This window comes from Aegilops tauschii, chromosome 6 (genome assembly GCF_002575655.3).
Source record: "Aegilops tauschii subsp. strangulata cultivar AL8/78 chromosome 6, Aet v6.0, whole genome shotgun sequence".
NCBI classification, from domain to species: Eukaryota; Viridiplantae; Streptophyta; class Magnoliopsida; order Poales; family Poaceae; genus Aegilops; species Aegilops tauschii.
Window position 1 is genome coordinate 446,743,093 of NC_053040.3, and position 24,144 is coordinate 446,767,236.

A 24,144-nucleotide genomic window follows, 5' to 3' on the forward strand; every position below is an offset into this window, starting at 1 on the left:
GATGAAAAGGGTACAAGTGGGAAATAACCTCAGTTCGGCGCTTCCTTGTTGCGTCGGGTAACCCGGCGGAGAGGTCGGTGTCCTTGTTGGTCCGGGTATGACGCCGGCTTTCATGAGCCTGTCGCTTTAAAATAAATTGAGGGTCTTGATAAGCTAAAGGATGTGAAAAGCTTACTTTCCGGGTTACCCTTCGGACTTTCAGCTGTGGCAAGGGCTCCGAGTCGGAGGAAAGTGACATTACCTCTTCAACCACCGGGTTACTGGCGCCGGTGTCATCCTGTCAATGAGCAAGTATTGATAAGGCGGACAACAAACAAACAGTGAATATAGCAAGGACTTAAAAGACTCAGGGGTTACCTCTGACTCGGAGTTGTCTCTTAATTGCATCAGCTCGGAGGCAGTAGGCCTGCTCCCTTTCTTGCGAGGGGCGGTTTTCTTGGCGGCTTTCTTCGCCTTCCTGGCCTTCTTGGCCGCCTCATGGTCATATTTGACCCGCCAGAACTTATCATCAGCCTGAAAAATACAATGATGAATTCTTCAAACGGTTCAGATGAAGGTTACATGCAGAAGTAGATAAAAAGTTAAAGTCGGCGGCTTACCGCTGGGGCTGGGTTGGTCTTGCAGAAGGGAGCTAACCCGGTCCTTCCGCAGTCTGCCAGGCTCTCGTTTAACAGAGCCTTGGTCATCTCCTCTGCAACGTCTTCTGGAAGATCATTGCGGCTGTGTCTCTGAGGGTCATCCTTTCGTCCTGTGTACTCACACATTAAGCCGGGGCGGCGGCTCAATGGGATCACCCGCCATGAGATCCAGACCCGGACCAGGTCGATTCCGTTCAGACCATTGCCCAGGAGAGCCTTGATCTTGTTGATAGTGGGGAGCAGAGGCTGGCGCTCCGCTTGAGTCAGCTTGTCCGACAGTGGGTGAGTCGGCTCCAGACATGTTGGGCGAAAGCCGGGCAGCGGGCTTTCATCAGCCGGGGATGTATCTTGGCAGTAGAACCAAGTCATGTTCCAGTCCTTTGGGTGGCTCGGCGGCTCTGCGTAAGGGAAAAGGCAGTCCCTACGCCGCTGGATGGAGATACCACCTAATTCCAGACTTGGCCCATTGGCGCACTCATTCTGACGGTTTAAATAAAAAAGCTCTCTGAAGAGCAGCAAACTAGGTTCTTCTCCAAGGTAAACCTCGCAGAAGACTTGAAAATTGCAGATGTTGGACACTGAGTTGGGTCCTATATCTTGAGGCCGCAAGTTGAAGAAGTTGAGCACGTCCCTAAAAAACTTTGAGCCGGGCGGTGCGAAGCCCCGGCTCATGTGATCCGCAAAAATCACTACCTCCCCATCCTTTGGCTGTGGCCTCTCTTCTAACGGGTCAGGGGCACGGCAGGACATGATGTCTTTCTTGGGCAGATATCCTGACTTAGCAAAATCAGCTAGGGTCTCGTTGGTCACATTGGACCTCATCCAGTTGCAAGTAATGGGAGCTTTGGGAGGCATGGTGAAAGTCGGCAGTCTATGACAAAAAGGAAAAACGTCCGGGTTAATTATAAGCCGGAGGAGATCTACAGTTCAAAACTAAGGTGGCGGCTTATGAAGGGGACTAATGGTATATACTCAGGTACAGTAGGTTATTTAAGCCGCAGGGGCATTCAGAATAAATTGATTATCTATGGCCTTATCACAGCTAAGCCGGAGGATTCTACGAAGCATGGTTTTCTTTAAGCCGGAAGGGTCTATGGCGCGTGGTTTCTTTAAACCGGAAATGTAAACCGCCGAGGCTCAAGGATTGCAGTTTTTTTACTAAGTACGGTAAAACAGGTTTCACACATCGCAGTAAAACTTTTGGATCAAAATGGTCGGGTGAAATAAAAAATTTCTAGACCTAGAAACAGACGAGCGGATGTTCTTGAGCTCGAATGAAGCCGTTATGCAGTGGAAAGAGACCTACTGGCATTTGAAATAAGTGCCAAACAGCCACCGCACTAATTCTATGCAGATCTAAGATCAAACAAGGGCAGTAACTATGAGAACTACCGAAGCTTGCGGACAATGGCGACGAACACGAAGAACGTGGGCAAATCCTACGGCAGATCTACTCTACAGGTCAAGCAGGACTTACCGGAGCTGAAAAGGTGCGGGGGTCGCCGCCGTTTGTCTGGTCCGAGTCAGGGTGATGCAGCGGCCAAGGTTGAAGAAGACCGGAGGCGAGATGACGGCGGCGGAGTGCGAGCTCAGGCAGAGAGGCAGTGGCGCGAGGAGGAAGAAGGGTGGCAGAGAAGCCCGTCGGGCCGGCCTATTTATAAGGCGAACTCGTAAAGTGGGCGCGAGAATCAAGGAGACCGTGGCGTGGATATCTCCCCCCACAACGCCTCGATTTTCAGGATGACAGTAAAAGCAAAGATCCGTTGCGGATCTGGCGGAGTAAAAAACGGGCTTAATGGAAGATGACGTCATGGCGGATATCCGGAGTCCAGAGGATGGCGTCACGCCGGGTTATGGCCTTCACATAAATGGTAAGCCGGAGATTTTTTCTGTCGAAAGAATTGAAGATTGACATGAGCCGGCTCAAATCAATCTGGGGCCTAATGTTGAGGATATAGACCTTAGAGTCACCCGCCAGGAGGGGCCGGGTTACTCTAATGGTCATTACCAGAAGCCTGGGGCCAAGCCTGAAGACGATGGGCCAGAGATGGGCTTAAGACCCGGATATGACTTAAGGCCCAGAGTTACAATCATTATTATGGTAGAGCTTGTAGTGTAAGGCAAGTATAGTTGAGAGTCCGAGCCGGACACTCTTATGAGCCGGCCGGGACTCTGAGGGCTGCTGGGCGTCAGCCTCCCTATATAAAGGGACGACCCGGCAGCGGTTTGGGGACAAGAACAATCTCATCGAAAGCCGGGCATAGCAGTTTAGCTCCCTGGTGATCGTAACCCTAATCAATACCACCTCAACTGGACGTAGGCTTTTACCTTCACCGTAAGGGGCCGAACCAGTATAAACCCTCGTGTTCCTTGTCCCGCATTAACCCCTTCAAGCTTCCTAGTTGCGATGGCTCCACGACTAAGTCCTAGCTCGAGGACATCTGCCGTGACAATTCCACGACATAAGTGTTATTTGGTGTTTGCGTTGAGCATGAATATGATTTGATCATGTTTGTTGCAATACGGTAATTCATTTAAATTAGAGAATAATTGTTGTTCTGTTTACATGAATAAAACCTTCTATGGTCATACACCCAATAAAATGGTTTGTTGGATCTCGATCGTAGTGATACACATATTCATAATAATGAAGCCAAAAGATGCAAAGTTAATAATGATAGTGCAACTTATTTGTGGCACTGCCGTTTAGGTCATATTGGTGTAAAGCGCATGAAGAAACTCCATACTGATGGGATTTTGGAATCACTTGATTATGAATCACTTGATGCTTGCGAACCGTGCCTCATGGGAAATCATACATACAGATGTATGTGGTCCGATGAATATTGAGGTTCGTAGCAGGTATCATTATTTTTTGACCTTCACAGATGATTTGAGCAGATATGGGTATATCTACTTAATGAAACAGAAGTCTGAAACATTTGAAAAGTTCATATAATTTCAGAGTGAAGTGGAAAATCATCGTAACAAGAAAATAAAGTTTCTACGATCTGATCGTGGAGAAGAGTATTTGGGTTACGAGTTTGGCCTTCAGTTAAAACAATGTGAAATAGTTTCACTACTCACGCCACCTGGAACACCACAGTGTAATGGTGTGTTCGAACATCGTAACCATACTTTATTAGATATGGTGCGATATATGATGTCTCTTACCGATCTACCACTATCGTTTTGGGGTTATGCATTAGAGACAGCTGCATTCACGTTAAATAGGGTACCATCTAAATCCGTTGAGACGACATCTTATGAACTGTGGTTTGGCAAGAAACCAAAGTTGTCGTTTCTTCAAGTTTGGGGTTGCGATGCTTATGTGAAAAAGTTTCATCCTGATAAGCTCAAACCCAAATCGAAGAAATGTGTCTTCATAGGATACCCAAAGGAGACAGTTGGGTACACCTTCTATCACAGATCCGAAGGCAAGACATTCGTTGCTAAGAATGGATCCTTTCTAGAGAAGGAGTTTCTCTCGAAAGAAGTGAGTGGGAGGAAAGTAGAACTTGATGAGGTAATTGTACCTGCTCCCTTATTGGAAAGTAGTTCATCGCAGAAACCAGTTTCTGTAACGCCTATACCAATTAGTGAGGAAGTTAATGATGATGATCATGGAACTTCAGATCAAGTTATTACTGAACCTCGTATCAACCAGAGTAAGATCCGCACCAGAGTGGTACGCTAATCCTGTTCTGGAGGTTATGTTACTAGACCATGACGAACCTACGAACTATGAAGAAGCGATGGTGAGCCCAGATTCCGCAAAATGGCTTGAGGCCATGAAATCTGAGATGGGATCCATGTATGAGAACAAAGTGTGGACTTTGGTTGACTTGCCCGATGATCGGCAAGCCATAGAAAATAAATGGATCTTCAAGAGGAAGACGGACGCTGATAGTAGTGTTACTATCTACAAAGCTAGACTTGTCGAAAAAAGGTTTTTGACAAAATTTAAGGTGTTGACTACGATGAGAGTTTCTCACTCGTATCTATGCTTAAGTCTGTCCGAATCATGTTAGCAATTGCCGCATTTTATGAAATCTGACAAATGGATAAACGAAACTGCATTCCTTAATGTATTTATTAAAGAAGAGTTGTATATGATGCAACCAGAAGGTTTTGTCAATCCTAAAGGTGCTAACAAAATATGCAAGCTCCAGCGATCCATCTACGGACTGGTGCAAGCATCTCGGAGTTGGAATATACGCTTTGATAAGTTGATCAAAGGATATAGTTTTATACAGACTTGCGGTGAAGTCTGTATTTACAAGAAAATGAGTGGGAGCACTACAACATCTCTGATAAGTATATGTGAATGACATATTGTTGATCGGAAATAATGTAGAATTATTCTGCAAAGCATAAAGGAGTGTTTGAAAGGAGTTTTTCAAAGAAAGACCTCGGTGAAGCTGCTTACATATTGAGCATCAAGATCTATAGAGATAGATCAAGACGCTTGATAAGTTTTTTCAATGAGTACATACCTTAACAAGATTTTGAAGTGGTTCAAAATGGAACAGTCAAAGAAAGAGTTTCTTGCCTTTGTTACAAGGTGTGAAATTGAGTAAGACTCAAAGCCCGACCACGGCAGAAGATAGAAAGAGAATGAAAGTCATTCCCTATGCCTTGGCCATAGGTTCTATGAAGTATACCATGCTGTGTACCAGATCTATTGTATACCCTACACTGATTTTGGCAAGGGAGTACAATAGTGATCTAGGAGTAGATCACTGGACAGCGGTCAAAATTATCCTTAGTGGAATAAGGATATGTTTCTCGATTATGGAGGTGAGAAAAAGGGTTCGTCGTAAAGGGTTACGTCGATGCAAATTTTGACACTGATCCAGATGACTCTAAGTCTCAATCTGGATACATATTGAAAGTGGGAGCAATTAGCTAGAGTAGCTCCGTGCAGAGCATTGTAGACATAGAAATTTGCAAAATACTTACGGATCTGAATGTGACAGACCCATTGACTAAAATTATCTCACAAGCAAAACATGATCACACCTTAGTACTCTTTGGGTGTTAATCACATAGCGATGTGAACTAGATTATTGACTCTAGTAAACCCTTTGGGAGTTGGTCACATGACGATGTGAACTATGGGTGTTAATCACATGGTGATGTGAACTATTGATGTTAAATCACATGGCGATGTGATCTAGATTATTGACTCTAGTGCAAGTGGGAGACTGAAGGAAATATGCCTTAGAGGCAATAATAAAGTTATTATTTATTTTCCTTATATCATGATAAATGTTTATTATTCATGCTAGAATTGTATTAACCGGAAACATAATACTTGTGTGAATACATAAACAAACAGAGTGTCACTAGTATGCCTCTACTTGACTAGCTCGTTGATCAAAGATGGTTATGTTTCCTAGCCATAGCCATGAGTTGTCATTTGATTAACGGGATCACATCATTAGGAGAATGATGTGATTGACTTGACCCATTCCGTTAGCTTAGCACTCGATCGTTTAGTATGTTGCTATTGCTTTCTTCATGACTTATACATGTTCCTATGACTATGAGATGATGCAACTCCCGTTTACCAGAGGAACTCTTTATGTGCTACCAAACGTCACAACGTAACTGGGTGATTATAAAGGTGCTCTACAGGTGTCTCCGAAGGTACTTGTTGGGTTGGCGTATTTCGAGATTAGGATTTGTCACTCCGATTGTCGGAGAGGTATCTCTGGGCCCTCTCAGCAATGCACATCACTATAAGCCTTGCAAGCATTGTAACTAATGAGTTAGTTGCGGGATGATGTATTACGGAACGAGTAAAGAGACTTGCCGGTAACGAGATTGAACTAGGTATTGAGATACCGACGATCGAATCTCGGGCAAGTAACATACCGATGAAAAAGGGAACAACGTATGTTGTTATGCGGTCTGACCAATAAAGATCTTCATAGAATATGTGGGAGCCAATATGAGCATCCAGGTTCCGCTATTAGTTATTGACTGGAGACGTGTCTCGGTCATGTCTACATAGTTCTCGAACCCGTAGGGTCCGCACGCTTAAAGTTCGATGACGGTTATATTATGAGTTTATGTGTTTTGATGTACCGAAGGTAGTTCGGAGTCCCGGATGAGATCGGGGACATGACGAGGAGTCTCGAAATGGCCGAGACATAAAGATCGATATATTGAACGACTATATTCGGACTTCGGAAAGGTTCCGAGTGGTTCGGGTATTTATCGGAGTACCGGAGAGTTACGGGAATTCGCCGGGGAGAAGTATTGGGCCTTATTGGGCCATACGGGAATAGAGGAGAGAGGCCAAAAGGAAGGAGGCGCGCACCCCCCCTCTGGTCCGAATTGGACAAGGGGTGCAGCCCCCTTTTCCTTCTCCCTCTCCCCCTCTTTCCTTCTCTCCTACTCCAACAAGGAAAGGAGGAGTCCTACTCCCGGTGGGAGTAGGACTCCCCCCTTGGCGCGCCCTCCTCCTTGGCCGGCCGCCTCCCCCTTGCTCCTTTATATACGAGGGCAGGGGGCACCCCATAGACACAACAATTGATCGTTTGATCTTTTAGCCGTGTGCGGTGCCCCCCTCCACCATAGTCCACCTCGATAATACTGTAGCGGTGCTTAGGCGAAGCCCTGCGTCAGTAGAACATCATCATCGTCACCACACCGTCGTGCTGACGAAACTCTCCCTCAACACTCGGCTGGATCGGAGTTCGAGGGACGTCATCGGGCTGAACGTGTGCTGAACTCGGAGGTGCCGTGTGTTCGGTACTTGATCGGTCGGATCGTGAAGATGTACGACTACATCAACCGCGTTGTGCTAACGCTTCCGCTTTTGTTCTACGAGGGTACGTGGACAATACTCTCCCCTCTCGTTGCTATGCATCACCATGATCTTGCGTGTGCGTAGGAATTTTTTTGAAATTACTACGTTCCCCAACATATCTGGCATTTGGAAGGGTGTGTTTTATTAAGTATCCGGTTCTAGTTGTCATAAGGTGAAGGTACAACTCCGGGTCGTCCTTTTACCGAGGGACACGGCTATTCGAATAGATAAACTTCCCAGCAGGGGTGCACCACATTTTCCAACACGCTCGATCCCATTTGGCCGGACACACTTTCCTGGGTCATGCCCGGCCTCGGAAGATCAACACGTCGCAGCCCCACCTAGGCTCAACAGAGAGGTCAGCACGCCGGTCTAAATCCTATGCGTGCAGGGGTCTGGGCCCATCGCCCATTGCACACCTGCACGTTGCGTACGCGGCCGGAAGCAGACCTAGCCCCCTTAATACAAGCGCGAGCTTACGGTCCAATGCGGCGCGCGCCACTCAGTCGCTGACGTCAAAAAGAGCTTCGGCTGATACCACGACGCCGAGTGCCCATAACTGTTCCCACGTAGTTGGTTAGTGCGTATAGACCAAATGGCCAGACTCAGATCAAATACCAAGATCTCGTTAAGCGTGTTAAGTATCCGCGAACGCCGACCAGGGCCAGGCCCACCTCTCTCCTAGGTGGTCTCAACCTGCCCTGTCGCTCCGCCACAAAGTAACAGTCGTCAGGAACCCAGGCCCACCTCTATCGGGATGGAGCCACCTGTCCTTTCAGCCCCCTCATCAGAATCACTTGCGGGTACTCAACGAGCTGACCCGACTTTAGTCACCACATGTGTCATGTATATAAAGTATATAGTATATACCCGTGATCACCTCCCGAAGTGATCACGGCCCAGTATTATAGCATGGCAGACGTACAAGAGTGTAGGGCCACTGATGGAACACTAGCATCCTATACTAAGCAGTAGGATAGCAGGTAAGGGTAACCAACTGTAGCAACAATGACAGGCTATGCAGCAGAATAGGATTAACCGAAAGCAGTAACATGCTACACTACTCTAATGCAAGCTGTAAATAGGCGATATCTGGTGATCAAGGGGGGGGGCTTGCCTGGTTGCTCTGGCAAGTAGGGGTCGTCAACAGCGTAGTCGTTCGGGGCACCAGCAGCGACGTCGGTCTCGTAGTCTACCGGAGAGAAGAGGGGGTAGAAACAATGAATATAATGCAAACATAAGCATGACGATGGAAGACATGACAATGTGCGGTGCTAGGTGTGCCCTAACGTGGTAGGAGGTGGTACCGGCGAAGGGGGAAAACATCCGGAAAAGTATTCCCGGTGTTTCGCGTTTTCGGACAGATGAATCGGAGGGGAAAAGTTACGAGTTTGCTATGTTAGGGATGTGTGGCGGACGAACGGGCTGCGTATCCGGATTCGTCTCGTCGTTCTGAGCAACTTTCATGTACAAAGTATTTTCATCTGAGCTACGGTTTATTTACTATGAATTTCTAAAGGTTAAGGTATTTTTTGGAATTATTAATATTAACAGAAAAGGAATATTGCATCAGCATGACGTCATTGTGACATCAGCGGTCAATAGGACGGCTGACCAGGTCAAACTGACCAGTGGGTCCCACCTGTCATCGACAGTGGACTGACAGTGGGTTATTTTAATTAAACATGGCTAATTAGCAGCTGGGCCCACATGTCAGTGACTATTTAGCTTAACTAATTATTTTTAATTATAAAACATTTTAATTAGCTTAATTAAGCGGTGGGGCCTGCATGTCAGTGGCACTGGGCTGCCCAGTCAGCAGTTGACTGGGTCAACCCAGTCAACTAGGGCCCGTGGGGCCCACTGGTAGTGAGCCAGGGGTGGGGCCCGGCCGGCCACGTCGGCAGGGCACCGGAGAGGGGCTCCGGCGAGCTCCAATGCGGCGGCGAGGCGCGGGTGAGCTTCGGGTTTCGCCCACAGGGCATCCCCGGGGCTGTGGTTTGGCCCGTTCGAACGGCCAGTCCACACCGCGTCGAATGGAGGTGGTGGCGTGGCCGGGGACGGCCGGGAACATCGCCGGCGGCGAGTCAGGTGGTGGTGGGTTTTCGGTGAGCGGCGAACAAGGGGCTGCGGGGCACGGCGAGAGCAGCAGACGCGCGCGTTGGGCCACTAGGAACCCCAGGAGCACGATGCGGCGCTCGGCCGCATGTGAAGGCGACCATGGCCACGGCGCCGAGCTCGTCGGCGGCAAGGTTCTTCGGGCGAGCTACGGGAACGGGGCTATGGGCGTCGGAAAAGCTCGGGAGAGAGAGGGGAAAGAAGCGCAGGCTCACAGTGCTCCTGCAGATGTGCTCAAGCATGCTCGAGGAGGGCTCGGTGCGGCGGAATCGACGGCGAAGCTCGTCGGAGAAGAGGAGGAAGACGACAACGTAGGGGATGATGCAGAGGTGCTCCTGCTCGGGTGATTCGTCGGGGAGGAAGAGGAGGTCGAGGCGGTCCTTCTTGGCGTGGAGGAGAGGCGAGGCGGTGTCGGGGACCGCGTGCGTTACGGCGGCAGGGCCACAGCAGCGCTCGGATGCGGTGGGGAATGGGAGAGGCGGAGAGGGCAAGCAGCAGCTCGTGTGGAAGGGGGGAAAGATCTCTCGGAGGAGGCAGGGGGGTCGTCACTGGCGTCCTTATCCTCCCCGCGGCGCCTGTAGCGGCGTGGCCGGCGAGGTGGTTCGGCGGCGACGCCCCTGTTGCGGTCTGAGACCTAGGAACAGGGCGGGGGGGAAGACAGACCGCTGCGAGGGGGCAACTGGGCTGGCTCGGGTGGGTTAGGTGGGCCGGCCCAGGTGGGTTCGGTCTAGGGAGGGGGGTTGCTCTCTCTCTCTCCCCCCCCTTTCTTTCTCCTTTTTTTTTGTTTTTCTTTTTCCAGCAGCTTTTGCATTTTTCTTTTAGCCACTAATGACTTTGCAAAAATTATGCCACTGGCTAAAACAATTCCAAAGAATTATTTTGCATTGCCACAAAAAGATTGTGAGGCTTTGTGAAAAAGGTAGCAATTTTTATAAATTAAAAAGCTATTTAATCTATTGTTTTAGCCACTGCTTTAATTGGTTTAGGCCATTTAAACACCTTGCAAAAATGTTGGTCCACCACCAATATTAACAGATGATTATTTGCCACAAGATGAACATTTTAGATTTCATGTCTGACAAAAAGAATTTTTGACTTTAGATTGGATTTGAATTTGAATGGTGATTTGGATCAAGTGAAGATTAGCAACAGTAATCTGATGACATGGCACCATTAACAAGTGATTACTGTAGCATGACACTGGGGTGTTACATCCACCAACAAGGATAAAAAAAGTACAAAAGGCCTAGTAATCAGACACACGCGACTTTTTAACCAGAATAAACTGGTTACAAAACCAGGATCTCCTCCTCCTCACCGTCGCCCTCCCTGCCTTCCCGGGCCCGCCTCCTCACCCCCTCCTCCCCGAGCCTCCTCACCCCCACGCCCGGGCCTGCCTCCTCCCCCCCTCCCTGCCCGGGCCCTCCTCCCACGCCGCCCCGGGCCCGCCTCCTCTCCCCCTTCCTGCCCAGGCCGCCTCCACCCTGCCCGGGCCTCCTCACCCCCACGCCCGGGCCGCCACCACCTCCCTGCCCGGGCCCGCGCCGCCACCCCCTCCTGCACAGGCCCTTCTCCTCTCCCCCTCCCTGCTCGGGCCTCCTCTCCCCCCGCCCCTCTCACCTGCGCCCTGCTAACCCTATGCACATCCCTAACCTATGCTCCTAGTCCTAAGCACTCTACTTCCCTTCTACTGCTACTTCGTGATGACTCTGCTGCTGCCGAGCTAAATAAGGCGGTGGGAATCAACGTGAAGTCGCGATGTGGGACTAAAAAGACTCATCAGGTGGCCGGAGTTCTGTCTTACCCGACTGGCCGCCGTCCTCCCGCTCCACCCACCCCCTTCCGGCCATCGCTGCTGCACCTCGCGGGAAGAAAAGAAGGGGCAGACGCTGACGCCTCGCCTCCATCTTCCTCCCCATCTCAGGCGGCCGTCGGCGCAAAGCTCCGGCCACCGCCTGCCCGACCGCTCGCGCCGACGCCGGTGCATCGAAGCAATCCTCCCCTCCGCGCCCTCGAATCAGACGAGAGATCGGGAGGGGGAAAACTAGATTACACGGCGGAGCACTCCGGCGAGAGTGATTTGGGGGAGGAGTTGGACGGAGATCGCGATGAGATTCTTTTTTTAAACCAAGAAGAATCGCGATGAACTGGGACTGATAAAAGAGAGAGCACGAGCAGTGGGCCTCGGTCGGGACTGTGAGTCTATATGGGCCGAAAGGAAGCCCAAGTCGGGACAGTAAAGGGACTATACGGGCCCCGACCCGATCTCGGAAAAAAAAAACCAGGCCCCGACACGACCCTCTCTCGCGATCCCGGCGCAACGGCCCGGAGGATACGGCGGCGGCGTGCTCCCCCTCTCTCCCTCCTTGTCGGCGCGAGCTCGGATACGACCCAGAGGTGGACTGGGAAGCCGCCGGAGAGACGAACTCAATCCTCCATTGAAGACCGGCTGGCTGCTGCCTTCTACCTACCCCCCTCCCCAGCAGCAGATCCTCGGCGCGACCCTCTTATTCCATCCCGGCGCGAGCTCGAAGGGGATCTCGAGGTGCAGCGGTGCGAGCACGGCGGCGCCCGCAGCGACCCCCATCACCGGCGTCCGCTCCTCCCAAAAATTATCTTGCCACGAGTAAGATTTTTGCCCTCTTCTTTCCCCTCTCCTTGTCCCTCTTAATTTCTATTCTAGATGCTTCCAGCTCGTCTGCCAAGAGATTATGCAGACAATTATACGTAGGCAGGGATTATGCAGGAGGAAAGGATTAGTGGGGATTGGGTGACGGGGTGGGGATCACCCAAACCCTGGGTGGATTGAATCCAGTAGGGGATTGGATCCCCAACAACCGGACAAAGCCCAACTCTTTCTCCTTCTTCAAATCTCAGTTTACCAATGATCGTTCTGTCTAAACCTTAGGCTCGTGAGGTGAAATTTGATTGAAAAGATCGAAGGCTAACCAAGTTAGGGGAAACCATCAAATCTCCAGAGGAAGAAACCTGCTCCTCTGCTCGAACTCCCAACTCGGAGATCTCGGGCGGCGCCGGAGAGATGGGGGCGGAAGTCGACGCACTGTACGAGATCGGCCGCCACGCGACTGGATCCCACGAAATCCCTTGTGTGAGTGTGGAAGTCGAACCCGTCCATTCATCCAGATTTTGCATTTACCTCGGTGGCATTCGCTGTTATCTTTGCCGTTATGTAATTCTTGCAACCACAGGAAAGAGACGAAACCGCTCGAGCGAGCGGCGGCAGTTCAGGTGAAGGAGGAGGCGTCCTCTCGTATCTCTCCTTCCAAGGTTGGATCTTTTACCCCTGCCCTCGAATCAGTTTCAAATCCTCCAAATATCCATCCAGTAAAGGCTCCTAACAATTAGCTTCCACGTGCTACTACCTTCTTGGAAGGCGTAAGTAAGCTCAGGGAGAGGTGGAGCAGGTACAACACTCTTGGGGGGAGTAAGCGGAGGAAGAGGGAAAATGCAGCATCCTTGTTCGTCTCGCGGAATGCGGAGTATGTTGCTGTAGCTGTTGGGAACCGCATTTATATCTTGAGAAAGAGCGATGGCTATGAATCACCCTGCGGCATATATACAAGTCAGTCAACTTTCTACCTGTTCCCACATTGCATTGAGTACTGTCTAGTATAATTCATTGGGAAAAACTGCACAAGCTCTTACTGGTACAAGTCCTTTTGTGAAATGTTATACCTGTGAATCTGTGATGCTCATACATTGCATTCTTAAACATTAGCTTACACTGGGAATTGTTTAAGCTGTCTTTCTTTTGTCTTGGCAATATCGTTTCATGCTTGTAGTTTTGAATGAGACTGCTATTCACGATTGGTGATGAGCTTTAAAGAATCTGGGTGGAAAATTATTATTTTCACACTAAGTATTCAGGAAGAAAAGTTGAACTCCTATTGTAAGTTTGTTTTGTCCCTGAATATCTTGCTATTATTTGTTCATAATCACATGTTTGGCAGAAGTTATTGCCTCCCAGTATAATCTAGATAAGGATGACGTGCTTAAAGCATGCTGGTTGCACTCTGCTGGAGATATTCATGATATACAGTCATACTTGGTGAACATCAAAGACCAAGCATTTGTATTGTCAGAATGTGTGAATATAAGTTGGACCTACAGAAGCAGCTTTGAAAGCCCTATTTTCTTTTGGCTTTCGCATGACAGACTGTTACAAGTTTTCGGAGCCGGATAATAGCGGTGATGGCTCAGCATGGGACAGTCGTATCATCAGGCTTCGTTTATTGTGGTACAACGACTTGCTGGAGACATTCTTGGGAATTATTATGGGAAGGTAGGTATGTTGTTGTCATTCTTACAGTTTTCTCTTTGCATAATAAATGCAGTCAGTTCACATTGGAAGTGTTTGCAACTGTGCTCCAGCTGTTGAGCCATATTGATCCTGCAAAAGTTTACAAATATAATCGATTTAACTTTTTCCATCATACATGCATTGGCCGTTTTGAGTCTCAATGCAATATTTTAAAACGGACTATGGATACTTTTGAATACTGCTTTATTCCTCAAGCAAATCAATTACGCCTGCCACTTTTTGCAATTCCCAAATGAGCACAAAGTAATGCCAAGCTGGATCTTGGTTTGTTTAACATGAAGTATTTTCGGACGGAGGGAGTATATTCTAACATCCAATTAGGATAAGTTCAACAGCGAAAATATCCATCACAGGAGGTGGACACCTTTTAATTGCCAGCTTTTGTAAGTACTAATAATAGTGCTTCATGCAAATAGCTTAGTGCGGCATGCACATTTCTTGTACCATCTTCCAACATAGGAGAGTGCTGCAATCTGTAAGTTCAAACTGTTTGCATCAACCAAAGATCACACGCATGGTTTTTTCTACTTGTGTGTCTAACATAACAGGTACAAAGCAAACTGAATGTCAGCAAGTTGATTGGCTTCCCTTCAAAGGAACATTGACACCAAACCATCTCAGGCCATCACCGCTACCAAAACGAGTAAATATGCCATCGCCCCCATGCTGTGAGCAAGCTACTCCAAAACAGGTCTGCAGGAGTACGCAAACCACACACTGATGAAGTACCAAAGCATAGTAATATAACAATCACGAAGATCAGATCAAAAACTGCATTTGTACTGACTTGTGTTTCTCAATCCAAACTACCAGTCAGAAGAGAAGCTTGGGATACTGTTACGGGAGCAGAATGCCCGTGGCCTAGCCAACATATCAGAGATGCGCATATCGTTACAGTCATCAATGTTGACTTCCACGGACAAGCTCATGCAATGTTTAGCTGAAAACTGCACATATTGCGAGATTTATGGACTGTGGTCGATAACAAGTTTATAGGAAACAATCCATTGTCATTGCTGTTGATTGGCTACAAAACATTGTACCAGCAATTCTTCTGTAACACATCACACGGCAGTATTTCAGTAGAAAATATATCGGCATACACAAAGAAAGGTACAATCCTAGAATAAGGCTAGTATGATGCAACCGAGAGGCTATTGTTAAATGTGATTAGTTCGGCAAGAAGGCATACCTGATGAATTGGAGGATACATGTGAACCAAACACACAGGGCATTCCAATAGCTCACGCACATTGGTAGAAACTATGACATTTCGTTTCCGTGAATGCTCGATAACATCACCGATGAGTTCTGCGACATCGAACATCTCATTCTTTGGAGGGTCGATAATTTCAGCGTCAATGTCGTCAAGATACGCAGTTAACGGCACGACCAAACCTATAGATACAGAATCATGTATGGATGATAAATATTTAGGCTTGGAAGTAAATGAGAAAGATTATCATCATTTTAAAAGGCAGGAAACGAATGGCACAAGCAATCGGAGAATAGTGGTGAATAATGGTGACGCTGCTCTGCTCCTAATCGCAAAGCAAAGATCAAACTACTACAACCAAAGAAACTCTTCTAACTATCAAACTCATTTCAAATGCCAAAGGATCTGGGCAGTGGGCCTTTTCTTTGTGAAGAACAACACTGAATCAATGAATAGACCACAATAAGAAGGAAAAAAGAGGACCAAAAGAAAAAGGAAAGGAATGCACAACCCAAACAGAGGCACCCAAACTCCCGAATGGAGGCATGCCGCTATTGCCTGGGTGCAATCAATACCTGATGACAACACCAGCTGTTGATGCATCTGACAGAGAGCCACCACATGCCACGACGCTCAAATCCACACAAGAGCGCTGCATGTCCACTGACATCAGACCCGGGAATAAAGCAGGCCCCACCTGCAAACACCCATACCCAACACCCAATCGATAACTCGAAATAGAACGCCGGTGAGCATACAACAAACCGAAAAAAAATAACCAGAGATGAGATGAACCGAAAAATTATTGAGCTTGTAGTACAAATACCAACTACAAACGCCTTATCCTAGCTTATAAGGAAATCATTTCATCAACCAAGTAGTACGAAAACCAAATACTGTGTAGAAGCTTCTAAGATTGGAACAGTGTCCCTGTGCTGTATAGCATTTGGACTGGATAATTTGGAACAACTGGTTCAGCTTCTATAATTTGGCCCTGCTAACAAGTGATTTAATGGATAATTTGGAAGACTAGTGTATCAAATTTAAGAGTGGAACAAATTAAATTTTGTCAAGACCAACACCAAAAGATAAATATGACATCATGTACAGGTGTATCAAATTTAACAGTGGGACAAATTAATTTTTTCATAATGACATGATGTACATATTAGCATATGATGTCCACACAGGATACCCGGCTAAATAGGATAGAAGCATGTCGCGTACTTCGTATCTCTGGAATTAAACATGGCAATGCTATACAACACAACAAGGCAATAGACTGGAAATCTGATCGGTCTACATGAATACAGTCCAAACTGGACCTACATAGGTAGCTTATATGTACATATAGCACATCATTTTTAGAAGGCGGGTGGCACGAACTCTGTATTTTCATGACATCTCCAATAGTAAGACACCTTAATCTTTTATCCCCTGTTTTAGGGAGCTTTATGTGGTAACCAAACTTTTGTTTGTACTAGATCATTTTGCGGATTGGTACCCCTCGGGTCGCCCCCGCGGGCGACCAGGGGGAAACCCTAGCCGCCGGCGCCCGGACTCCCCCGCATCTCCTCCATCCTCGCCGCCGCCAGCAGCGCCGCCGGGCGAAGCCAGGCCGGCAGGGGCGGCGGCGGGGCTCCCTTCTCCTTCCCCCGAATGGGCTGGCGCGGGACGGCCGTTCGAGAGGAGGCGCCGTACTTTTGCGGGGTGCGGCGGCGCTGCAGATGGATCCTGGCCGCGACGTGCGCAGCGCGCCGGCGGTTGGGGTTCGTGCTCGCGGCGTGGTGCGGCCGCTGGATCTGGTGGTCGCGTGCGCCGTCGGTCTCGGGTTCGATCCTTCTGGATCTGGTGCCTGATCGCCGCCGGCCGGCGCAGGATGGTGGCTTTCGTCGCTGACCAGGTCGGGTCTTCTTTGATCCGGCGCCTGGATGGATCTACGCCGGAGGTGTTGAGCCTTATGGTGCTCCCCTCTCTGGAGTTTTCGGGTCTTGGCTGCTGCCAGATCCAAAGCAGATGGAGATTGGTGGTACAGGAAGAGGACCGGAGGAAACTTTGGCCGGCTAGCTCGGCCCGGCATCGGCGACGGCTTTGACGTCGTTACCCATCTTGATGGCGAAGTCGAGGTCCCTCCTATCCACCTCCGTCCCGTTCCCGGACGAAAGTCCAAAATCCGTCTTGGATTGGACGGCGGCGGTGCCCTTTGCGTCGTAACCTCCATGGAGGCGCCGTCTTGGGAGGCTTGGGCGTTCGGGGGAGTTGCTATGGGTGAAGGGCTTCGTGTGTCAGCTCCAGCAGCGGCAATGGTGTGGAGGTTGGCAGGAGGAGCGGCGTTCTAACCGCGTCAGATGCGTCTGGTAAGAGATGTCAAGTCATGCCTGGCCGACAGGTGCTACGCTGAGTCATGCCTAATCGGCAGGTGCTACGTACGACAGATCTTTCAGAGTGTCCGCCTCGGGATGGACGAGCGCAGAGCGGTGGAGCTGTCTGGCGTCGTGGTGGCGTCGACGGTAGCTAGACTGTGCAAGGTTGATGCAACAGTACAGCTCTGAAGATGGTTTGGTGGCAGGTGGCTGCGGAGGCCTCATACCCGGCAGTCGTCCTGGTTGAGGAGTGCGCCGGACTGGTAGGTACCCCATACCCGGCAGGCGTCCTGGTTGGGACCTCAGGTCTTAGATGTTTAGGTTTGGCTGCGATGTCTGTTTGGTATTAGGCCCAGACTATCAGCGCCCCTTCATCGATTGGATAGGTGTAGCGACAGTTGTTGCTTAGAAAGTGGCTTTAGTCTTGCTGTTGTATGACTTTGTAAGATCTTGTGAGAATAATTAATAAAGTGGCCGTATGCATCGCCCAGATGCAGAGGCCGGGGGTCATCCTCCTTTTCTAAAAAACTAAATGCAGATATGAAATTGGTCTTCATGGATGATTGTAACTACGCTCTTCTTTGTACTTTGTACTAATCTAGATATTAAAAGGTTCCGCTGGATTGCAATAACCGTAAGTTGACATGTACCATTTGTAGAAAATCTGATATTTTGTAAGGTTAGGTGGTCACATGAATATTTGTTCCAGGAGAGTATTGTCAAGACATTTTTGTTCCAGAAAAAAGGTAGTGATCTTTTAACTAGGCAATAACAAGATCAAATCTATAGATGGCAATATCAATGAATTATGACAATTTTCCTCTGTGGGTCTGCTATTAATCATGAACTGTGTAGAGGATACATCCGAATTGTACTGACAAGCAGTCCAAATAGTCCAAGTATTGCGATAAACTCTACCCGATCGTTCTTCTTGATGTAGTATTCCTACATATTCAAGGAACATGCTTATGAGAATTTTGAGAAAATATTGTTGATAGTAGCAAGATACATATAATACATCACAAACCTCCCCAACATTCCTAAATGCAAAACAGACTGTCCTGGCATCAACAAGAGCATCCCCTAGAAGTGGTGTTCTACCTGGATCTGCAGAAAAGGAAGTTTTTTGTAAGCTGATAAAACTTGAGAAACGGAAGTTAGGTTCTTATCTGAGCACATCATACCACTTCTTAGTGCCAATTTGATATATTATTCAGTTGTAATATTTTTGAGCAGAAATTCAGCAGTAAATTTGATCTCCTAGACTACTGTACGATCATGAGTTTTTCTAAAGAAAGAGGATAAGCATGATACATACTATCACAAATTTCTTCCTGTGTGTATCCTAGGTTCCTCACTGAGATTCTTCTCAACTGGCACTCTATCATGAGCACTTCCATGCACTATACATGAAAATCAAAACTATGTCACGGTTGCATGAGGTCCGATTAGAGCTCACCTTATTGTCCTTAGTTTCACGAGAACAGATGCACATCTGGAACTGGTCACCATGCCACTCCGCCTTGTTCCCCTTCTGGTCAGGAATCTCGTGTTGTAAACCTGTGGAAAATGCATAGAGGTAAAGGTTCAGAGAAATCACCCAATCCAAAGGGAACAAATAGTACATGCCTTGTTCTTTCCCCTAATAACATATCAATAGTTTAATAGTACTATTTCCGGCCACCGAAACAGAGATAAACTAATTCGCCATACAGCAGATCAACTTGATCATGTGCGAATTGACCAGAACTATACTTCAAAGATGGCCCGCTACAACAGAGTCGTCCATTCAAGTTACAATTTCAGAATAAATAACCATGAAACGATCTAGCCGCCAATGAATAAAGAAACAATCATTTATTTGATTCAAAAAACGTCAAGGATCTTGTTTGAATCGACTAGAACAACGAGAAAGAAATTGGTCAGGCAAAGAGAAGATAAGTCACCTGGTGGGGATCTGAAGCGGCCAGGGGAATAGTCCTCACCTGGTGGAGAAAGAAATTGGCCAGAAGTAGTCCTCTCCGAGCGGATCCCCAAAAGCAGCAGCCGCACTTCAGGATGGGGAAGAGTGAAGTGGCGCGGGCATGGCCATGAGAGGCCATGAAATTGGCCACAAGTAGTCCTCTCCTTTATTTGTCTTCTTTTCTTTTCCTTTCCTTTTCTTCTTTTTACTTTCTTTCCCCATATTTGATAATTCTTTCATTTTCTTGAGACAATAAAAATTTAAAGCAGGAAGAAACCTTGCCGCTTCAGGGTAAAAAAATAATATGAAGTCAATCTATTAATCAGTGAGTCATGTTTGGAACTAATGCTCTTTTTGCGAATATGTTTGGAACTAATCCTAGATAGATTCTCACCCAGGTTTATTAGGTATTTGACACTTCTCATTATTTAAACTGGCAATAAGCTTCCGATTTGTGGCTGGTGTAAAACTTGGGAAAGAATAATATAATAACACCATGTCGGCTTTGTTTATTTAGCTAAAATCGCAGAAGTTTGTTACCTTATTTCCTGGTTCCACTATCAGCTCAATCCAATCTTCATAGCCTTGTTAAAATATTTCGTTCTCGTAGGCCTGTTGATATATTCCATTAGCAGCATTTCAATTTTCCCAGAACCGCTCTCTCATCTTCACAAGATTTCCTACAATTATTGAAGCTAAACTCGTAGGCCTGTGAACTAAACTCCCAATACATTTTGGAATAATGATGTGTTTGAGGCCAAATTTTAGTACATTCCCAAGAGTCTTTGGAGTTGCAGTTAAGCTGAGAAAACAATCATGAAATTATAAACGATACAATTATGAATACTAAGCATGAAGCTAGCCCATAGCCGCGATCATAGTAGTATGCATATTCAAATTAGCAAGTGAGATTTGACAAGACACGCTAGGAAAGCAATTATCTCAAACTGCACACGCTGGCTGAACAATATAGTATACATTGGTAACCATGGGTGTTTAGAGTTGTAATGGTAACCATAGTATATATATATATACATGGTAACCGCGCTGAACAGGATATATTATGCATAACTTCTCATCATTCAATATATTTCAGATGCAACAGTGACAACACTAAATTTTTGCAATATAACATGTACTTCCTAACAGAGAAGCATGTTACGTGGACAAGATATAGCAACTTTAGATCTTATACAACCTATTTAACATGGAAGCATGTTGATCTGCGGGAGCAACTGTGCGGGATGTTGATAATTTCTGGGAGATGCTTTTCTTAACATTCAATTGTCGTCTCCTAAGCATACATACATTGCTGATAAGAGAAGTCTTGTTACTCTGAGAACAAGTTCAATTGTAGCCTGAGAAGACAAAGCACATGCTAGTGAAATGTAAGTTTAAGAAAATAAATGCTAAAACAAAACTAACCTAAGCATGAATGGGTTGTTGATGGCCTACTTGGCTTGGTCCCTCTATACAAGCAAGAAATTATCAGCATAGACAAATTAAATTAGACCTACAAAGTTACCTTTCTAGAAAGAAATAACAAATAGTTCAGTAGGTCTTTAGCACCCTGTTTTACGGTGACCATCTCCTATCACATATAGCAGGTAAAAATCCATGCTTCCAGGTTGCCCTGCCGTGGCCCTACTTAAGCTCCTTCTCATTCTTACTCTGGTTCCAATTAGGCAAACCCCCTCATCTCCAACATATTGTCTAATCTTACAACAAAACATCACCACGTCATGCAGGCAAGAGAAAACTCGTGCCAAATGTACAGTTGCAGGAGCGCCGAACAACAAAGCTTGCACGATGGACTGGACAAAATAATATACCTCACCTCAAATATTACTTGGAGATGAGTTCGTAGACCTGTACGTATACCTCTCACATATATCCTTATATGGGTCATCTCCAGGCCCAGGTTCCTGGAAATGAGTTGCAAAAGGAAAATCATTGAGAAATTTACTCCGAACAAAGATAAGATCAACAAAAGCCAAAATCAATGTCGAACTCATCACCAGCATCCTGCACCTAGTGTGCGGGGCGGCGCGGCCTGCTGGCCGGGGCGGCACGTCACTGGAGCGCGCGGGCCGGTGGCGGCGCGGCGTTCTTCGCGGCGGATCTGAGGCGGCGGCCTCGCTGGTGCGGACGGCGCTCCTCCGGCGGCGGGGAGTGCTCGTCGGTGAGGTAGGCCGGATCCCCTCGGCTGCGCGGGCAGCAAGGTCCCGGTGGGCACTGGTCATGGCGCGGGGAGGCCCCGGGCTCCCCTCGTCAGATCGGAGGCGATCTGATCTGCTCGTGATGTATGACCTCCGGCCGGCCTGGATCTCCGGCGTGCACGCGCCTGCTGACGTTGTGGCTGGTTCGGAGGTGGCGGCAGGGTGCTTGGCCGGGGGAAACCCTTGGCCGCCGGTGGCGGTCACGGCGTCCCGGACGCCATTCCCTCGTTGGTGGCGGCGCCGAGGCTAAACCTCCCCTGCTTCCCCCTTCCCCTGCGCCCGGGTGAAAACCCTAGCCCCGGTGGTTAAGCGGCGGCGGCGCCATAGCGTCGTCACCTTCTTGAAGGCGCCGACTTGGGCATGGGGATGCTGGGCGTGCATGGCGAGATTGTCTGGATCCTGATGGCGGCCCGTCTGATCTACCGCGTCGCAGCTCCGGGCATGTCTCGTGACTGCGGTGCTTATCTTCCGGCCGTGTCTCCGACGGCGACCTCGCCCTTCCTCACCTTGTACTTGCCGTGGTGGAGCGGTACTTCATCTCACTCATTGATGGCGGCGGAGTTCGGCGGCATGGCGCTGTGGAGGCTCGGCGTCCGATGCGCGGAGATGGACTCGCGCAGGAGGAGGTAGCTGTCTGGCGTCATGGTGACGTCGATGGCAGAAGTGGCCTTCACAAGGTAGAAGACTCAATATAATCTGAAGACGGACCTGTGGAAGATGGCGGCGACGACACAAGAGTGCGTCTGACCGGATTGTGCCCCAGACCCGGTATGTGGCTCGGCTGGGGCTTCCGGCTTTTGATGTTAGGTTTAGGTGAGTGGTTTGGGTAGTGGCCCAGCTAGCATCCCTTCATCATATGGATAAGAGTAGCGGCATATGTTGCCAAGATGGTGGATTCAGGTATATTGTTTGTAATACTTTGTAAGGTCCTCGAGAATAATTAATAAAGTAGCCGTATGCATCTTCCAGATGCAGAGGCCGGGGTCATCCTCCTTTTCTAAAAACTTACTCCCTCAAAAAAAAACATCCTGCACTTACCGAGTTATCATCCTCCGCTTCCTGTGAGAAAGAGGGGCATGGGTGAAAAGTAGAACTGAATAATTACACGGTGGATGATTTTATTCTGATACATAATTTAGACAATTAAAATTTTCAAATAAAATAAAATAACTATTATATGATATATTATATGTGCACAACTTGGATTGCACGCTTATATAACTAAACTTATTTGACATTGTGCTTCTGTGCCCAGCCGTGCATCAGTACTTCAACCACATTATTCATCCAGTGCATTATTATTCCAAATAATTCAATACCCATTGAATGTAAATCTTTAGCCATATCCAGTAGGTACCATGACCAATAAGGAGCACCACTGATATACATGTTCTAGTAAACTGCATCTGTTCTTATGCTCGTACACTTGCAAACTCGGTGCAAACACCACGGCAAAAGATTTTTACCCTCCCAATAGAATTGTCCAGATATGCCAATTGATTTCTTCAGCAGAGAAACTGTGAGTGGGATGCAAATAATACCTTCAGGTGGCAGTCATGAAAACCTCGGTGCTTCCGAACACACTTCCGCAATCAACTGCCAATATGCTCTCTCTACTATAATTTCCATGCTCCGAATCTCACAACACAAACTCCCAATCATAAGAGGAGCATTACCTAAGTTAATTAATAAAATCCTCATCCCACCACGAATTTGTGTCTTGTGCTCAGCAAAATATGCATTAGTAGGTCTGTACCGTATGAAGGACAAGTATACCAAGCTACCTCTAGATCAAAAGTAGAATTTAAGTTTTGTAATAGAGGTGCAATGCATCGGGTCTGGGACAGCATACCAACTTTTCCTCTACTCTATTTTTTTGAACCCTAAACCATAGAACAATTGTTCTACGGTATATATGTGTGAAGAAGCGGAGAACATTGTACCTCTCTCGAGGCGACGGTTTCGTGTTAATATAGACAGGGGCGTATCCCTGATAAGCATACAATGCGGTTGGGATTACATCTTGGAGATCAAGGAAGAAAGAGATAAGATAGAGATGAAAAGATTACAACTATATACCCTAACAACCTCAATCTATCTAGACCGGTTGAGTCAAACCGGTGCGCCCCTAGGAACCTGATTAACATGTCATTTAATACCCTCCCATAATCACAACTTGGAAAAGTTGAGATTACGTTTGAATTCTTCAAAACTTCTTATAGACAAGCCTTAGTGAAGCCATCTGCAACTTGATCTTGTGATATGTTTAATCCTTGCATGAAATATTGGGTTAGCAGAAAGATAGGTAGCACCAAGATTGTCACACCATAAGCATGGGGCTTGTTTTCAATGTATCCCAAGCTCTTTCAGCAACGACTGAACCCAGATAATTTCTGCGGTAGCATTTGCTAGTGCTTTGTATTCTGCTTCTGTGCTGGACCTGGACACAATAGCTTGTTTCTTAG

General features: G+C 47.5%; 1 protein-coding gene across 7 annotated transcripts; it reads left to right on the forward strand.

The window, feature by feature from the left end:
* The first annotated feature begins 10,990 nt into the window (after positions 1 to 10,990).
* LOC109744194 (MAG2-interacting protein 2) lies at positions 10,991 to 15,030 on the forward strand. 7 transcript variants are annotated; one of them, XR_012188118.1, is made up of 7 exons: positions 11,063 to 12,202; positions 12,555 to 12,685; positions 12,786 to 12,864; positions 12,971 to 13,159; positions 13,753 to 13,883; positions 14,467 to 14,609; positions 14,732 to 15,030. XR_012188118.1 is itself a non-coding variant. In XM_073502412.1 (6 exons), the coding sequence occupies exons 2-6, from the start codon at positions 12,617 to 12,619 to the stop codon at positions 14,480 to 14,482; spliced, it is 480 nt and encodes a 159-aa protein (XP_073358513.1). In that variant the 5' UTR covers positions 10,991 to 12,202; positions 12,555 to 12,616; the 3' UTR covers positions 14,483 to 15,030. The 7 variants fall into 7 exon arrangements, 4 of the variants coding, with proteins under 4 accessions (XP_073358513.1, XP_073358515.1, XP_073358516.1 ...); XR_012188116.1 differs by having other exon boundaries at positions 13,753 to 13,879; XM_073502412.1 differs by having other exon boundaries at positions 10,991 to 12,202; positions 13,753 to 13,879; positions 14,467 to 15,030.
* Positions 15,031 to 24,144: the final 9,114 nt, after the last annotated feature.